The sequence below is a fragment of the Cavia porcellus genome, unplaced genomic scaffold, assembly GCF_034190915.1.
Source record: "Cavia porcellus strain 051 isolate PalLab524CR breed Dunkin Hartley unplaced genomic scaffold, mCavPor4.1 scaffold_28, whole genome shotgun sequence".
Classification (NCBI taxonomy): Eukaryota; Metazoa; Chordata; class Mammalia; order Rodentia; family Caviidae; genus Cavia; species Cavia porcellus.
In genome coordinates this window covers 28,549,947-28,568,357 of record NW_026947511.1, presented here as the reverse complement: position 1 = coordinate 28,568,357, position 18,411 = coordinate 28,549,947, and the positions used below count along the sequence as shown (strand labels likewise).

Sequence of the window (18,411 nt, the reverse complement as noted above, 5' to 3'; positions counted from 1 at the left end):
GACTACAAACAGTTCTGTTCAATGATCCAACAAAACTCAGTAATATGGTTATTATACACTTAAATATACATGCAGTTATATCCTGTAGAACAATTTCTTTTCCTCTCTTTTGTACAATGACAATTACACATTTTGAGTTTTATTACTCCCACAGTTCTTATTACTTTTTTTGAAGAGAATAAAACCAAGTGTGACATAACAAAACAGAGTCAGTCAAATCAAAAGGATGGACATAACACATAATGTAAAAACAAAATACAAGGTGATCAACAATGGTTATCATAATGCCTCTTGCTATCTTAAAAAGAATTGCCTATATCATCAGTTATAATAAAATTGAACAAAACAGTAAAGAACAAAACCAATAAAACCAAAACATTGGAGACATTACAGGATTTCAAAAGAAGATAATAGTCAAACCAGAATGGGCATCATAATGAATCACTGTTTTCACAGTTGTTGCATATAATCTCGAACTTGGTACTATCAAGCAAAACAGAATAGAGGAAAATCAGTCAAAACAAGGTGGTGAGAGCAATACAGGCTTTCAAATCAAGTTAATAGGAAATCAAAGTGAGTTACTATAATATCTCCTGCTATATTTTATTTATTTTTTCCTTAATTAAAAAGATAAAAATAAAAAAGTAAATAATAAAAAAAGGAGATTGAGATAAAAGGGGGAACAACAAACTGCGCAGGTCAAAATATAACCATTTAAGCAAAATAGTGTTTCACCACAAGATATCCCGACATAAAAGTAGTTACCATAGTGTCTCTTTCCTTGAAATCTTTGAGTATAACTTTGTATACTGTAGTATCAAACATATCAAGACAATGTAAAGCCATTCAAGAGAATGACAGTATTACAGGGTATTTAGAACCAACTAACAGAAAATGAACAATGGTTTCTGTATAATCTCCTTGTCTATAAAAGTTTTTGTTTATGTTATCACATATACTAAAATCCAGTAAGATATAACATGTAAGACCGATGGAGACAGAAGAACAAAAGCTTGATGGGACTTCAAAACAAAATGATATTAAATCAGCACTAGCTATTATGATGTCTTGTTTTCTCCAAAATAGCTGTTCCTACCATTCAATCTTCTCTGCCTCATTTCTGTTGAGCTCTTTTTCTGTCATTTGTTGTCAGTTTGTCTTCTTCATTTCGCTTTCTGTTCCATTCATTGTGGCCTCTCTGCCACTGTTCCTGGAATCTTGGTATTTTTCTTTTTTAGAATATCCTGCAGTATTCTCTGTAGAGTTGAATTGGTGGTTGCAAATTCCCCTAGTTCCTCTTTATCCTGGAAGCACCTTGTTTTTCCATCAATTTCTAGGGATAATTGTGCAGGATATATCAATCTTGGCTGGAGGTTATTATCTTTCAAAGCTTGAATTATTTTCCCCCACACTCTTCGTGATTTGATGGTTTGCGCCGAGAAGTCTGCTGTAATTCTGATGGGTGTTCCCTTGTAAGTGATCTGTTTCTTGTCTCTGACGGCTTTTAATTTTCTGTTCTTATATTTGAGTTCTGGAATTTTGATTATTATATGCCTGGGTGTAGCTCTGTTTGGGTTGTAGGTGGCTGGGGTCCTGTATGCCTCATACATCTGGGTATCTTTAAGCTGGCTATCTCAGAGAGCCTCTGTAGCTGCTGTTATCTATCCGCCATGTTCTCCCGGAAGTCCTGTGCTTTGGTCTTTTTGAGACAGACTCTGACTATGCAATTCAGGCTGGCCTTGAACTCACTTTGTAGCCCAGCCTGGTCTCACAACTCACATCTATCCTCCTGCCTCAGTCTCCTAAGTGCTGGGATTACAAGCCTGCACCACCACGCCTGTCATTTTTTTTTTTTTTTTTTTTTTTCTTTTCTGTTTTCGATACAGGGTCTTCTTAAATTGCCCAGGCTAGGTTCAAACTTGTGGTCCTTCTGCTTTAGCCTCCCAAACTGCTGGTTTTATAGCCATACGCTGCCATATCTGGCTTTAGCTGTTTTGAAGTATACAGTTCAGTGGCATTTAATATTCCCAGTGTTGTACAAGCAGCACCCCAAGTTAAGTTTACACCTTTTCCTCTATCCTGGCAACCTTCAGTCTGATTCTTACCTATAAACTTTCCTCTTCTAGACATTTCTTTTTTTTTTTTGGTCTTTTTCCTTTTTATCAGTACCAGGGATCGAACTCACGACCGCCTACTTGCAAGGCAGGTGCTTATGCCGCTGAGCTAAATCCCCAGCCCCCTAGACATTTCATATACATAGGTTTATGTAATATACGGTCAGTTTTGTCTGACTGCACTGAGTGTGTTTCCTAGGTTTGTGTTGTTGCTGGTGTCGGTTTGTCCTCCTTTTTATGGTGAACCTGGTGTGGACATTTTAGCCTTTAGGAATAGCACTGCCGTGATTGTTGCTGTACATGTCTTTGTGTGGACATGTTTGTAATTCCCCTGATGTCCACCTTGGAGTGGGTTTGCTGTCTGTGGTGACTCTGTTTAACCATTTGAGGACCTGCCAGATTCCTTTCCAAAGCAGCTGTGCTCCTTTACATTCTCCCCAGTGGTGCGTGAGGGTCCCAGCTTTCCCACAGCCTCACTAGCGCTGGTCACTGAGCTTTTGGACTGTAGCTGTGGTATTTGGAGGTGTCTTTATTGTGAGTCATAAATACATATATTTTGGATTCTAGACCTTTATCAGATGTATGATTTGCCTATCTTCTTTAGATTGTCCTTTTTCTTAACAGTATCCTTTGAAGTTCTCAAGCTTTTATTTTTGGTGAATTTATGTTCAATTTGTTTCCCTTTTCTCCTTCCTTCCTTCCTTCCTTCCTTCCTTCCTTCTTTCCTTCCCTCTCTTGCTCTCTTCATTCTTCGCTTCCATTTTTTTGGTACTGGAGGAACCTTGAGCCTTGTGCATGTTACACAAGTATTCTGCCAGAGAGCTACATCCCCAGATTTTTTTTTAAACAGAATCTCACTAAGTTGCTGAGGCTGGCCTTAAATTTATAATCCTCCTGCTTCAGCCTCCCAAGTAGCTGGTATTACAGGCAGCACCACCATACCTGGCTGTTTTTTCTTATCTTGCTTGTGCCTTTAGTCCTTAGAAACCATCGCATAATCTAAGGTCATAAAGATTTAAACTTAGCAGTGGTGCCTAAGTTCACGAACTTAATTCTTTCCGTAATTCTGGTTGCAGAATTTATTCCACAATTTTGGTTGCATTTGAATTGTAAGAATTGGAGAAAAAGTTCATGGACCAAGATACCACTAAGTATCTTCTAAGAGTTTTATAAATTTGACTTTTTTATTGAAGTCGTTGGTCTTATTTTTTTTTTTTTTTTTTTTTTAGTGTAAATTAGGGGTTTATTTTGTTTTGTTTTTTGTAATGTTTATTGGTACACTTCAAGTGTACATAATGATCACTTTCATTATAGGGAATTTGTAACTGTATATGACACAACTTGGTCCATTCTTTGATATTTATTCTTATGCATGTAGATATCCATTGTCCCAGCAACACTTGTAGAAGTCTTTTTCCCCTTTAATTATTTTGGCATTCTTCTTGAAAATCAACTGACAATAAATGTGTGGACAAGTTATAATTTGATTGCCTGAAGTCCTTTAAAGAAGGTCAGTGTTTATACCTTATACACTGTGCCTAACTTATTTTTATTTTAAGTAACTAATTACACTTAGTGCTGCAGATTAAACCATGGGCCACACACGTGCCAAACGAGACCCCTAATCCTATCTCAACTAAAAACCTTGCTTCTGGTTAATATTCTAATCCATTTATGTAATTATCAAATTAGTCTTGTGATTGGAATGAGTCTGGCTGAGCTATAGTCAAAGTATCTGCCGCGTTGTATTCTCTTGGGGACTGGGGGAAATCCCTTTTTTGCTCTTTCCAACTTCTACAGGCTACCCAGGCTCCATGGTTCAGTCCCATGTCAGCAGTGGCAGGCTGGGTCCTTGTGTCACTCTGAGCATGCTGTCACAGCTGCTGTCTACCTTGCTCATATGGCTCCTTCTTCTACACTGTAAGGACCTCTGTGATTACACTGGAGCCACCTGCATAAGCCAGGTTCCCCCTTGTGGTGAAACATGACATGTTCAGAGACCTGGGAACTGGTCTCTGGAAGAGATGTGCACCTTTGAGGGACCAGTATCCTGCCCACCATAAGTAATAAAACTGTTCTGTATGGTAACCCCCTACTGGTGGACATGTGGTAAAGTGCATTTGTCAAAACCTGTAGAGCTGTACAGTGACAGAAGAATGGCCTGTTCAGAGATGCCCACATCTTAACCCCTGGAAACTGGAAGGTAGGCTGTGTCACCTGGCAGAGGTGGGGAGAGAGCATCCTGGAGTTCCCAGGTGGGACTGGTCTGATCATTTGAGTCCTTGGAAGCAGAGACCTTTCTCAGCTACTCAGGAGGCTGGGGCAGGAAGATTGGAAGCCAGAAATGAATGAACAAATCTGTTTCAAGCTACTGAGTTTGGGATCATTTGTTACAGCAGCCAGGTAATTAATATACAGCACAAGGAATGAATCTTAATGCATGCAAATGTCTAAAAATTACTGACAAAGTTAACTCCTGGATGAAATGCAAACTATGATAAGAGAATCTGACTTTACTACGAAAAGTTCTTGTTATATAAATGAAAATGTTTACTGTGGAATAACCTCACTGAGGGGATGGAGAAACAAGGTACTCACCGTAGAAATTATGGAAACAAGTGGAGTCGGTAAGACAGTGTGTACTCACTGGGAAGTTGTTCCTTGGTGAGGAACGGTTACTAACCCTGAGGCTACTGCTCCTGTGTCCGGGTATGAGCCATTAAGTGGATGGGAGCCAGGCTTCTCAGTGCTGAGCAGGAAGTATAGAGGAGCAAAGGAGGTGACTAGAATTAACCATGTGGTGATAGTTTAGCGTTGGAGATACAGAAACAATTTGGTTTATCACAATATTAGTACAATGTGTATGTAGAGAACATATTCTTAGATGTATGGATATACATGGATTCTATACACCCAGCTATTTCTTTTCTCTATGGGCTGCAGGCTTAGAAGACCCTCTCAGTAGTGGTGAGCACCCCTAGTACCCAGATTGTGGTTCCAGTACAGGAACCAGCATGCTGTGACCATAGTTGGTAGAGCCGAGCCATTGACTTCATTGGCACTGATTTGCTAGGAAAATGTTTCCCTGCAGTAAAGGTTCCTAGAATATGCCCTGGGCAGCCGTCTTCTGGTACAAATAGTACATGCAGCTTTGCCTGAATGTTAACCTCGGACAGTGTCTGTCCACAGCACAGGTTGACCCCTGTGCATCTGTTCCATTTGCAGTTCTGAGTTGTGTCCTTTGCAATAAACCCATAAGTGTAGTGTGCTCCTGATGGTGTAGGGGTTTCCTATAAATGACTCATTTAACCTTTCCTGAGTTCCGAGTTGTGGCAAGTTATGGAATCTTAGGAGATGGTTGGCATCCCCCTGACCCCAGTGAGAGCCAGGAGGCTAGAGAAACAGGAAGGAGTACAGGAAGCCCAGGACCAGGGCTGTGGTCTGAAGGTGGTACAGTCTTGTGAGGCTGAGTTCCTTAACTTGTGGAATATTGTCGGGTAAGAGATACATACAGTTCACGTCTTCTGTAAATTCCTTGAGATGTGTCAGCACCAGAGCCAGCCTGGGCAGTGTGGTAGTGCACTCCTATAATCCCAGCCTTCTGAAGGTGAGGAAAGAGGATGCAAGCTTAAGGCCAGCTGCACAATGTAGTTCATCAGTGGGACAGTGAAAGTAAAGACCAGCAAGAGCCGGGGGTGTAGCTCAGTCCCACTACTGAAAAAAGAAATCTGCTGGTGTGTAAGCATTTCCCAGTGTACTCTGACGTTTTCCACACTGTTATGGTATTCGGATAACAGAATACATGCTTTATTTACTTATTTATTTTTGGGACAGGATCTTGCTGTGTAGTCCAGGCTGGCCTTAAACTCAGGCTGATCTTCCTGCCCTCAGCCTCCCCAGAGCTAGGATTACAGGCATGCACCACCATGCCCAGCAATGTGTTCTCTATCTATGTAGATTACATGTTGAACTGAACCTAAGTTTTACACAGACACAAACTACAATGGTATCTCAGTTCATTGACTCAATTCTTTCCATGATTCTGGTAACAAACTGAATTAGACAAGAACTCAAATTCCCCCATAAGGTCAACATGGACCCTAACCACTGAATTTGATTTAATTCTTGTCCAGCTTAGTTTGTGACCAGAATGGTGCAAAGAATAGTTTGTGAACTAAGGTACCATTGTATTGTTGAATATATTTCACTTTCCCATAGTACTTTTCCTGATACTAGGTTTTTTGGTCTTGCTATGTAGTTCAGGCTAGCCTTGAGCTCATTGTAGCCCTCCTGCCTTAGCCTCCTGAATGCCATGTCATGTGCCACCACACTCAGTCTGACTTTTTTTGTTTGTTTTTGTTTTTGTTTTGGTACCGGGAATTGAATTCACCACCTCGTACTTGCCAGGCAGGCACTTATGCCTGCTGAGCTAAATCCTCACCCCCTGGCTGACTTTGTAGCACTTACATCGTCTGCTTGCTGGCATGGAGCAGAAGCTTGGTGGCACTGAGGCTAGCCAGTGTTGATGGCCATACCAAGAGGCTTTAAAGTTTTTTAAGTGCACTTTTCTGTTGGCCAGAACTAAAGTATTGTGATGTGTAATGCCTGGACTGTAGCAAAGTCTCTATAGTCACATTTTAAAACTTGGTGTATGCTTGCAGTACATAGTGGCTACATTCTTTGCGGAGAGTTGGCACTTTGACAAACACATCTCCATTCTTTTCATTCTTCCTCCCCTTCCCTCCCCGCCCTCTCCCTTCTCTCCATCTTTGTCCCCTTCCCATTTGCAAAGATCTGTCTCCCTATTTCCTATGATTTTTTATTATGCTCTTTAAATGATTGACCAGCTTTTTTTTTATTTTAAAGGGAATAAAACAAAACAAAAAATAATGAGAATGAAACTGGCAAAAACAAGACAGTAGGAAATCCACAATAGTTACTATATTGCATATTGTTATCCTCTAAATAGATGCTCATAGACTACCAGATATAGGTCTGCAAAGCCAATCAAACACAACATTGAGTTGTTTCTTTACTTCAGTTGCTAGCATGTCAGTCTGCATTCTTCCCAGTCAGCCGATTGCTTGGGGTGGGGTGAGCAGGTAATAATCTTTTCCCCTTGCCTGGGGACCAGCTGATTGGCAGGGCTGTGCTCCCTAGTTCTGTCCCAGCCAGCCTGAGCACTGCTGGTGCACAGGAGGGTGCTCCTGTCTTTAAATGATTTATACTTTGGATATAAAGAGTCTCAAGGGTCATCTACTTTCTTACAAATGACTCACTTAACATTCTGTAACCTTCTTTTGGCAGTGTAATAAATACACCATCGCTTGTAAATACCACATTCTCTTTATACATTTATCTGTTGTTGGACGTTAGCTTTTCCCAAGGTTGAGCTATTATAAATTGTGCTGTTATCTGGGTGTGATGGTGTGCATTTGTAATTCCAGCACTCAGGAGGCTGAGACAGGAGGAGCACCATAAGTTTGAGACCAGCCCGGGCTACATAGTGAGTGGAAGGCTAGCCTACACATAAAGCAAGACCCTTAAAAAAAACGATTGTGCTGTTATAAACTTGAGAATGCATATGTCACTGTAATGTTTTAAGTTTTTCGGGAAGATACCTAGAAGAATAGCTAGATTTAATGGAATTTCTATTTTCAGTTCCTTGAGAAATCGCCATACCATAATGGAGCAGCATAATGGTTGTGCTGCTTTACCCTCCCCCCAGCAATACAGAAGGGTTCCCTTATTGCTATAGCCTTGCCAGCATTTATTATCTGATTTCTTGAGGATGGCCATTCTTTCTGGGGTAAGAAGTAATCTCAGTGTTGTCTTAATTTGTATTTCACTGATGGCTTTAGCTGTTGAACTTTTTTTGTGTGTATTTATTGGCCATTTATTTGTGTGTCTTCTAATATCTGTTTCAGTTGCCCATCTTCTGATTGGGTGTTTTATTGGGGGTGGGAAGTCTAATTATTTTTTTAAGTTTTTACATATTCTAGATATTAACCTTCTGTTCAAAGAATAGTTGGCAAAATTTCTCCACTCTGTAGAATGTCTCTTCACTGCATTGGTTATTTCTTTTGTTGTGCAAAAGTTGTTGAATTGATATGATCTCATTTGTTGATTGTTTTTTTTTTTAATTTTTTAATTTTTATTTTAAAGGGGTAAAATTAAACACAACAAAACAGAACAAAATAGGACATAAGAAAGCAATGTAAGAGATACAAATTTCAAAGCTAGACGACCTGAGATCTTCACTGTCTATCATATTGTCTCTTGTTTTCTTCCAAATAGTTGTCCATGTCTTTGCATACAGAGAATTCATATGAAACACCATAGTATAAAACTGATCAAACAGGATGAGGAAGATGATTCAGGTCTTCAAAACCAGACAATAGGGAAGTCACTAATGGCTGTCATTGAGTCTCTCCTCTTCAAAATAGCTGTCCATACTTTCATGTATATTGAAGTTCAATAAAACAAAACAGGCAGGTGGTGAGGGCTTGCTTGGTTTCCCAGTGCTCCAGGTCCAGCATGGCGCAGGTCCAAGTAAATACCGGTGGCTCCCATCCTGGGCCACCAGAGCCTGCTATGCTCATAGCCACTCATGGGTGTGGAGGAGGGGGGGTTGCTTCAAGCTGTTTCTTTCTAATGAATTGCCCATTTCACCACCCAAGTTCTGAAATGGCCAACAGACCACAGAAAGATATTTCTGTAGGTTCCTGCTTGAAACCAACAGCATCAGGAAGCTGCCAACCTTGGTTCAGAGCCAGGCATTTGTTGATTCTTGCTGTTATATCTTAAGCAGTTGGGGTTCTGTTCAGAAACTCCTTGCGTGGGACTTAGGGTTTACCTATTTTATATTACAACAGATTGTTTCTGTTTTGACTTTTAGATCTTTGATCCATTATTTTGCATGGTGAGAGATATGGGTCTAGATTCAATCTTCTGAATGTGGATAGCCAATTTTCCCAGCACCATTTAAGAGGCCATCTTTCCTTTAGAATATGTTATCTGACCCCTTTGTCAAAGATCAGATGGCTGAGTGTGCCTGGAGTTGTTTTTGCATCCTCTATAATGTTCTATTGATTCACATGTCTGTTTTTGTGCCAGTACTATACTGTTTTTATCACTGTAGCTTTGCAATATAATTTGAAATCCAGGATTGTGATTATCCCCCTGCTTTGTTCCTATTGCCCAGGATTTCTTCTGATATTCTGAGTCTCTTTTGGTTACATATGAATGTCAGGATTGTTTTTCTTAGTTCTGTGAGGAATACTGTGGCTGTTTTGCTTGGGATTGCATTATATCTATATTATCATTTTGGAAGTGTGGCCATTTTGACAATATTAGTTCTGGCTCTCCAGGAAGAAGGAATGTCTTTTTTTTTTTTTTTTTTTTTGAGGCAGAGTCTTATAACCTAGGCTGACCTTGAACTTACGGTGGTCCTCCTGTCTCAGCCTCTGGGTGCTGGGATTACCGACATGCACCACCATGCTTGGCTTTCTTTCCATTTTCTGATGTCCTCTTCCATCTCCTTATTCAAAGTACTGTAGTTTTTGTTATATAGAAGTCTTTCACTTCCTTTGTTAGGTTTATTCTTGAGTGTTTGATTTTTCTTGAAACTATTATGAGTGATACTGTTTTCCTAATTTCTCCTGTGGCTTCTAGTCATATTTAAAATGGTCACCTGTGAACTGGGAATGTGGCTTAGTGGTAAAGCACTTGCCTATCATGCACCTAGTCCTGAGTTCCATCCCCAGCACTACATTGTCAAAGATAAAAGAAAAAATGTTTTTAAAAAGTAACCTATCAGGAAATATAGGTCTAATCCGTTTTTCTTGTCTTGTTATTGGAACATGACCCTCTAAAATACAGTCTCAACCTGTCTTTTTAGTACCTTGATAATAAACTACAGCTCCGTGGGCCAGGCATAGTGGCATTAACCTATAATCTCAGCACACAGGAGGCTGAGGCAAGAGCATTACCATGACTTTGAGGCCAACTTGGCGGGGCTATACAGTGAGCTCAAGCCAGACTGAACTACATAAACGAGATCCTGTCTCAACAAAACAAAAATAAAGTACAGCTCTCAATACAATACTTGATATTTTGTTGAGTGTACAAATACTTATACATCATGCAATCTGCTTTTTCTCCTAGATATCAATGATGTTGAACGGCTGAAACCTGGCTACTTAGAAGCTACTGTGGACTGGTTTAGAAGGTACAAGGTTCCTGATGGAAAACCAGAAAATCAGTTTGCTTTCAATGCAGAATTCAAAGATAAGGTAATGTGTCATTCAAAACTGTAGCTTAAAAAAAAAAAAAAAATTGTAGCTTGAGGCCTAATCACCTTAATCCCAGCATTAGACCACGAATCAATAACAGATTCAAGACTCAGCTATCTCTGAAAAAAGCTTCATTTAAAACTGCATGAGACTGTAACGCCAACTTAGTGAGGCCCTGTCTCAGAAAGTAAAGAGCTGGATATGCAGCTGAGTATGAAAGCCCTGGGTTCAATCCCTAGTACTGCCAGAAGAGCAGAGAGGGAGCTATCAGGCTTTGGAGAACTGTTGACAATATGAAAAGCACACTGTTTGTCATTGTAATATGTATCTCTTCAAATTATAGAACTTTGCAGTTGATATCATTAAAAGCACTCATGACTATTGGAAAGCATTAGTAACTAAGAAGACAGACGGGAAAGGAATCAGTTGGTAAGTGTTACCTCTTCTCTGCAGTTCTAACACAGAGCAGACCAACTTGCTCCAGTGTTTTTTAATCACCCAACACACTGTACTATTGCATTCCTTAGAAAAGAACTGCTTTCCTGGTACCGTGATTCATGCCTGTAGTCGCAGCTACAAGGAAGGCTGAGGCAGGAGGACTGCTTGAACCCCCAAGTTTAAGACCAGCCTAGGCAACATGGCAAGATCTCTCTCAATTTAAAAAAAAAAGGAACTGTTTTTGTTTGTCAGTCAATGCTGACGGACATGATGTAGATGGGAAGGTAAATACACAGCACCCGAAGGTGCCCAAGAGATTCCTCACTGAACAGGCACAAACTTACACATAAACAGGGAAGCCAGAGCTGCATGAAGTCACATAATGGGGAAGGGCCTGGCAGTCTCTGAGGTGAACACATGAGACATCCCAGCCACCCCAGTGTTAGCTGTGTGTGCAGAATTTAGTGTCTCTAATGATAGTGGCTGGTGGGTACCGAGCAGTTCGTACCTGCCAGCCAGGTAACAGATACAGGGAGACTGAAGTTAACTGAAGTCACCCGGGGTGGGTGGTGAGGCAGGGGCCTGTATCCATGTCCGTTTCCTGTATGTGTTCTTTTTTTTTTTTTTTTTTGTCTTTTTCCTTTTCATCGGTACCAGGGATCGAACTCACGACTGTCTACTTGCAAGGCAGGCGCGTATGCCGCTGAGCTAAATCCCCAGCCCCTCCTGTATGTGTTCTTAACATGTTCAACTTCTAAGCTAGTAGACGTTTCTAACAGGATGCCCCCTGTTACCCTTAGCCATTATTCTGGACACACTAGGCAGGGAGGTAAATTAGAGAGAGAAAGAAAGACAGAAAGATAGATGGATGGATGGATGGAGAGATATTTAAAAAGGGGAAGCAAATTGTTTTAGATCATACTGTGTGCTCAGAAAACTGGAAAAAAATAAGAATTCAAGAGGATAACTAATTACAGAGTGAATATGTGATAGGGTTATCAAAAATGGTAAATGCTTCCAAATTTTATTACATCAAAAGACATTGTTGGGCTGGGGATTTAGCTCAGCAGCATAAGCGCCTGCCTTGCAAGCAGGCAGTCGTGAGTTCGATCCCCGGTACCGATAAAAAGGAAAAAGACAAAAAAAAAAAGACATTGTCATCAACCCTCAAACCCTCCCCTTTGAAGGAGGGGTTGAAGAGAGATTGGGGGGGGGGGGTAACAGGTTATATCATGTACAGGTAGAAATTCTCTATATGATGAAGGTGATGGTTATAGTATACTAAAATGTAACAATAAAATCTTATGTGAAAAAAACCCTGTCACTTTGAACATACTTATCCCATTGTTGTTGACAATGTGTCTTTTACTGTGGTGAGTTTTTTAAAAATTGAAGCTTTCACTGTATTTTCTGGTCACCCCTTCTATGTGTATATTAATAGCTTTCTGTATTAACAGAAACTACAGTGGAGGTAAAGATCGTACATAGAATGTTTTTATTTTTTGTTTTGTGAGACAAGGCCTCTTTAATTCAGACTGGCCTTAAACTCACTCTGTAGCCTAGGCTGGCACTGAACTCATGGTGATCTCCTCCTCAGCCTCCTGAGTACTGGGCTGATAGGTATGCACTGTCATGCCCAGCGTTTCCAGCCTGTTGTATGCACTTACTTTGATTTGGTGCTCTTTGCTGGCCTTTGTGTTTCTAACCACTGTCTTACATCAATAGTTAATTCCAGACAAATTTTAGTGTTAAATATTTTTAGAAAAAGCAGGCAAATGTATTTTTCAGCTAGTACTAAGGAAGGGCTTTCCAAATAATACAAAACTCAAAATCCATAAAAGATTTTACTCAGTGGTATTATTTTGTATGTATTAGAAGACAATTTTTCCAGTTTCTTTTTTTTAAATAAGACATGACAAAGACCTGAGCTCCTTAATTTATAAATACTTCAATCAGCCAGTAGCCAGGGATGTCAAGAACTACAATTGGTAGAAGCAGAAAGAGATGCAGCCTTTGAGGAAGGACAGTTTGCCTTATCCAGCCCCCCAAAATTAAGATGCAATATATCTTTCTCTGTAGCAACCCTGCAAATGTATCCTATAGGTAGATCTCTAAAAGTTCACCAAGATGTGCGGGTAAACATGTTCTTTTTTTCCCCTATTGTGCCAGGGATTGAGTGTGGGGCCTTCACCCTAAGCTACATCCCCAACCCTTCTTATTTTTTATTTTAAGACAGGGTTCCTAATAAGCTGCCCAGGTTGGGCTCAAATTTGTAATCATCCTGCCTCAGGCTTCCAAAGTGCCAGGATTATAGGCTCACATCGTTACTCCTTGCTTTATTTATTTTTTAATATCAGAAGTTAATCTTGGTAGTAAGATTTTTCTCTGAGTGTGAGAACATCCTAATGTATAATTTTCCCAAGAACCTTCTAGTCTTTGTCAGTATAATGCCCTATAATTGAAGACATTATCCTTCCACAAACAGAAAAGAAATAGAGTTACACATTTGTGTGAAATTGTACAATCATAAATAATAAGGCTTGGCATTTAAATTCTATTTTGTGGTATCTTACTGTTTTCATGGAAATGGCCTTCATGTAAAGTAACAGTTAACTACAGGTATTTCACTTCTCAGTATGCACATATTAATTCTATAATACTGTAATAGTTCAGAAAGTTGAAACTATGGATAGGCAAAAAGATGATTTTTTTTTTTTTTTTTTTGGTACCAGGGATTGAACTCACGACCACACACTTGCAAGGCAGGTGCTTAAGCTGCTGAGCTAAATCCCCAGCCCCCAAAAAGATTTTTTTATAGTCATACTTTTCTCAGATACCCCTATTAGTAGTTGGAAGTTTTGTAAGTAAGATTATATTGCATGCACAATTCATTGTATGGCTTTTGTATGGAGTCTGTTGTAAGCATTTCTGCATTATAATATTACATAATATTCCATACGTGTAATATTCCATTTTGTGGATAAACACTTTTAATCATTCTTTGAACATTTTGATTAGTTCCAAATTTTCATTAACAGTGAAATAGTGTGTGGTAAATAACTTTTAGATCATTGTTTCTGTCTCTCACTGGGTTCTGAGAGGTGGAATTTCTCTACAAAGCCTTTGAAGTTTGTAAAGGTTCTGGATAATTTAACTGACTCACTTTTCAGAAATGTTGAGCCAGGTATTACTCCTGTGAGCAGCGTGTCCCTCAGAGGTCTCACCAGCACTGCTAGGAACGGGGATTTTTATCGTCTCAATGTTTTCAATTAGGAAAGATACATTTCTTAGGTATTTCAGTGAGAACTATAGAACATCTAGTCTCAGCGTCTTAAATCTGAATTTAAGTTACTTGAATAAAATTAACCCCAAGAGTGAGGTGTGGTGGCTCACATCTGTAATCCCAGCACTCTGAGAGGCTGAGGCAGGAGGCAATTTGAGCCCAGCCTGAGCAACTTAATAAGACCCTGTCTCAAAATTTAAAAGACCTGGGGGGTTGTAGGGGGACCCTTGGGTGGAATCTCCATACTACGCCCCAGAAATGTAGCCAGTAACTGAGAATGTTTAATGTCGGTGAGAAAGCTTTGAACTAAACCAGACCTGCATGTCGCCTGACCTGCCCATCTTCAGCGTTCTTAATCTCTGAAGAGAGGCTATCCTGTTGTTTTGAATTCTCACTGCTTTGCTTTATTCCCACAGCATGAACACAACGGTGTCTGAGAGCCCTTTCAAGTGTGACCCTGATGCTGCCAAAGCCATCGTGGACGCGGTACACAGACCCCACTTTAACGGGCGGGCGGGTGGACGCTGGGGATGGCTGTGCAGTGCAGGCTGAGAAGCTGCCATGTGCCCGATACCGTGGAGGGCTTAGCATTAGAACCGGGGCACCTGCCTGGAAGGAGTACTTCACTGGGAGGGGAAACTGAGGTGGGGTCCTAGTCTACCAGAAGTTGGACAGACTGAAAAGCATAATTTGTAGAAAGTCAACATGAGTCCAGAAAGTCCTGGGGGACCACGAGGCTGTTACCATAAGGGTTTTTCACAGAAGAAGCAATAGGAATTTTCTTGATTTGGTTTTCTGGCAAGGACCAAGGAAATTACCAAATGGTTGGTACCACTGCAGGAACACTTCATAGTGTCATAAACGACTCTTGTGTGAGATGATAGCTATCCATTGAAGTAATAGTTTTGTTTATACTTTTGTGGGTTTGTTTTTAAAATCAGTACCGGAGATCGAACTCACAACCGCCTGCTTGCAAGGCAGGCGCTTATGCCGCTGAGCTAAATCCCCAGCCCTTGTGGGGTTGTTTTTGTTTTGATTTTTGAGACAGGGTTTGACTGTGTAGCCCAGGCTGGCCTTGAACTCACTGTTCTTCCAACTTGTGTCATGCTCCCAAGTGCTGGGATTGTAGCTGTGCACCACCACACCTGGCTGTACTATTTTTAATAATTGAATTGAACATACCAAGACGTGAGCCAGATGCTTTTAAAGTATCATCATTTATAGTGTTAAAAAAAGGCAAATAAGAGAAAAATGAAGTCTTACCTTTATACTGCCTAGTAAAGACTTTTTTTTTTTTTTAATTTTTTTTTTTGGTCTTTTTCGTTTTTATCGGTACCAGGGATCGAACTCACAACTGCCTGCTTGCAAGGCAGGCGCTTATGCCGCTGAGCTAAATCCCCAGCCCTAGTAAAGACATTATTGATGAACCCAGTATAATTAATTCATCTGTTTACCTATGAATGCTGACAAAATTAAGAAGAATAATAAAAACTGGAAAGGAAAAGCCAGAGGTCAATTATTGTAACTTTTTTTCCCTTTCTCTAAGACAGGTTTTGCGATGCAGTTCAAACTGGCCTTGAACTCATTTTGTAGCCCAGGCTGTCCTTAAACTCACAGTGAACCTCCTGCATCAGCCTCCCTAGTGCTGGGATTATAGGCGTGAGCCACCACGCCCGGCTACTGTAACTTTTCAACACGAGCACTTGTCTACATTTTTTATATGCATGCATGTGTAAAGTCATGATGTATGCATATCAGTTTTTCTTCTTGGTTTCATTATAATTCTCCAGCATGACACTGAAAGTCAAGAGGCTTGACTTTGTAGCAGCTCTCAGCAGTGGACAAACCTCACTTTATTCCTGTATGTTATAAATGATTTTAGAGCCGGAAATTTGGGGTGATCTTTTGTTTCACTTGTTTTGCAATTTTATCTATATGCTTTCAGCCTTTTCCCCCCTCGGATTAGACTAACTAATTTTAATCTTTTATTTTAGTTACCGCCACCATGTGACTCTGCCCACACAGTACCAACAGAGGGTAAGATCTATAGTAGTGTAAAGTTACAGTAAAATTATGTATATGCATGCAAAATTCTGTATGCTTGATAATTATATATTTATGGGTATAATGTGATGTTTTGATAATGTTTATAATGTAGAATGACTAAATCAGGCTAATTAACATACATAATTTTTTTTGTATGTTAAATTACGGTAAAACATTTCAAAATTACTGAAATACACAGTGGGCTGGGGGTGTCGCTGAGTGGTAGAGTTCATACCCGAGGCTCTAGGTTCCCTCCTAGCCCAGGAGCGGGCAAGGCGGAGGGAATATGCAGCACATTATTACTTATGTGGTCACCACCTACGTAGGTCCCTAGAGCTCGGCCCTCCCATGTGACTGCATCTTTGTTCCGTTTTAGACAGCGTATTTCTCTCCTTTTCATGTCTGCCTGCCCTGAGGCTCCAGCCCCTGATAATCACCATTTTTCTCTCTAGAATTTCAGCTTTTTAGATTACACATGTGAGATCATGCAGTTTGTCTTTCTGTCCCTGGTATATTTAATGCGATGCAATGTGCTCCAGGTTCATGCATGTTCGATTTGTATTTTTAATGTACCACGTACATACAGGAAGAGAGGGAGTGGGGAAGAGAAAGAGTGACGAAAGGAAAAGGAACATGTTAGAGTTCCTTAGAAGACTCTGTGTCTTAGGATGACTCACTGGTTAGTTCTGCTCCTTCAAAAACAAATTTGAGGCTGGGTATGGTGGCACACATCTGTGATCGCAGCATTTGGGAAGCAGAATAAGGATTGCAAATTCAAGACCAGCCTGGGCCACACAGTGAGTTAGAGGCTGGCCTGGATTACATAGCAAGACCTGTCTCCAAAAAAAGGTGTCAACAAATCTGAAAATCTCATTAAGCTTTTAGCATAAGAGTAAGGAAGTTCCAGACCGTGTGTGGTGGGACATACCTGTAGCCACGGCTACTCTGGACTGAAACAGGATGTATTCAAGGCCAGCCTGGGCAATGTAGTAAGCCCCTCTCAAAATAAAAATAATAAATCAAAAGGACTAGAAGTGTAGTTCAGTACTCCCCGGGTTCAGTTTCCAGTACTGCCCACCTTTCACCCCCACTACCAAAACAGAAAGGCAGCTCAGACTAAACCTCCATGCTGGTGACAGTGTTTGCTACAGTGTAGCTGTGTGTGTGTGTGTGTGTGTGTGTGTGTGTGTGTGTGTGTGTGTGACAGTGTTTGCTACAGTGTAGCTTTGTGTGTGTGTGTGTGTGTGTGTGTGTGTGTGTGTGTTTGTGTGCGTGCATGTTTGAACCTAATACCACAGCGGGATCCGTGTGCGTGCGTGCATGTCTGAACCTAATACCACAGTGGGATCCATGGAACCAAACACATGGTGGGTGTGATTTTGGTTCCCAACAGGGATTCCAATTTCATTTTCTTTTCTCTGAATACAGTGGATAAGTGGTTCCATCACCAGAAAAACTGATGAAACTCCCCAAGAAAACGTGCTGATTTCACTGCATCCTGCTCATCTGAAAGGAGTAGAGGCAAAAGTAGTAGCTTCCCAAACCTCTAGACTAGGCATCTCATCGGACTAAAGCCAGTTCTGCTGTGACCAGTTCAATATATTCAGAATGTTATCTGTGTAAAACCAGTTTTCCTATCTCGACGAAGATAACTTTCAGCAGCCCATGCTTAAGAATTAAAGCACTTGTGATTTGGAAGTCATTTGTGAATAGATGTGCAAGTGAACACATATCAGATGTATATGTTTACCATGTGTTAGGAAATAAAATTATTTTGCTGAAACTTGAATTTATGGTATTTTATTTTATTATGAAGCCAACATTACCAAGCAGGCATAGGTGGTTTTTGTTGTGTTCTATCAATGACCTTACATTTTAGTTTTATAATTCAAACGTAAAAAGTGACTGACCACTCATTTGGAGAAGTGCAGCAGTGAAATCCCTTAACATCTTTAATGAATTGCTTGGACCCTTAAGTCATTTACATTGTATTCTAAGTTATCAACCAGAGCACCTTTGTATAATTTAGTGGCCTTTGATGCTGGACAGACCTGAGCTTGAATCCCAGCCCTTGTTTTTACTGGCTGTGTAATCATGGGCAGGTTACCAGTCACTTGGCCCCGTTCCCTTACCTTGCAAACAGACTGTCGTGCCATGGCTTAGAGCACACACAGGTGTTTTCACTGAAGGTGTTGTTGAGGTGACTATAGATGCACACACAGTTGTCAGAAATTAT

At 40.4% G+C, this 18,411-nt stretch overlaps 1 protein-coding gene and 1 non-coding gene across 2 annotated transcripts in view; one reads left to right on the top strand and one right to left on the bottom strand.

The window, feature by feature from the left end:
* The window catches only part of Ppa1 (inorganic pyrophosphatase 1), a 34,121-nt gene extending 16,157 nt beyond the window's left edge, over positions 1 to 17,964 (top strand). Inside the window, exons 7-11 of the mRNA XM_003473725.5 lie at positions 10,281 to 10,408; positions 10,752 to 10,837; positions 14,546 to 14,615; positions 16,124 to 16,166; positions 17,604 to 17,964. Of these exons, the coding sequence (XP_003473773.1) occupies positions 10,281 to 10,408; positions 10,752 to 10,837; positions 14,546 to 14,615; positions 16,124 to 16,166; positions 17,604 to 17,635 (359 nt within the window). The 3' untranslated portion in view covers positions 17,636 to 17,964. The remainder of the gene's footprint in view (positions 1 to 10,280; positions 10,409 to 10,751; positions 10,838 to 14,545; positions 14,616 to 16,123; positions 16,167 to 17,603) is intronic.
* Positions 8,754 to 8,890, bottom strand: LOC111758041 (small nucleolar RNA SNORA2/SNORA34 family). Its single transcript, XR_002792282.1, has one exon. It is a non-coding gene; the product is annotated as a small nucleolar RNA SNORA2/SNORA34 family (small nucleolar RNA).
* Positions 17,965 to 18,411: the final 447 nt, after the last annotated feature.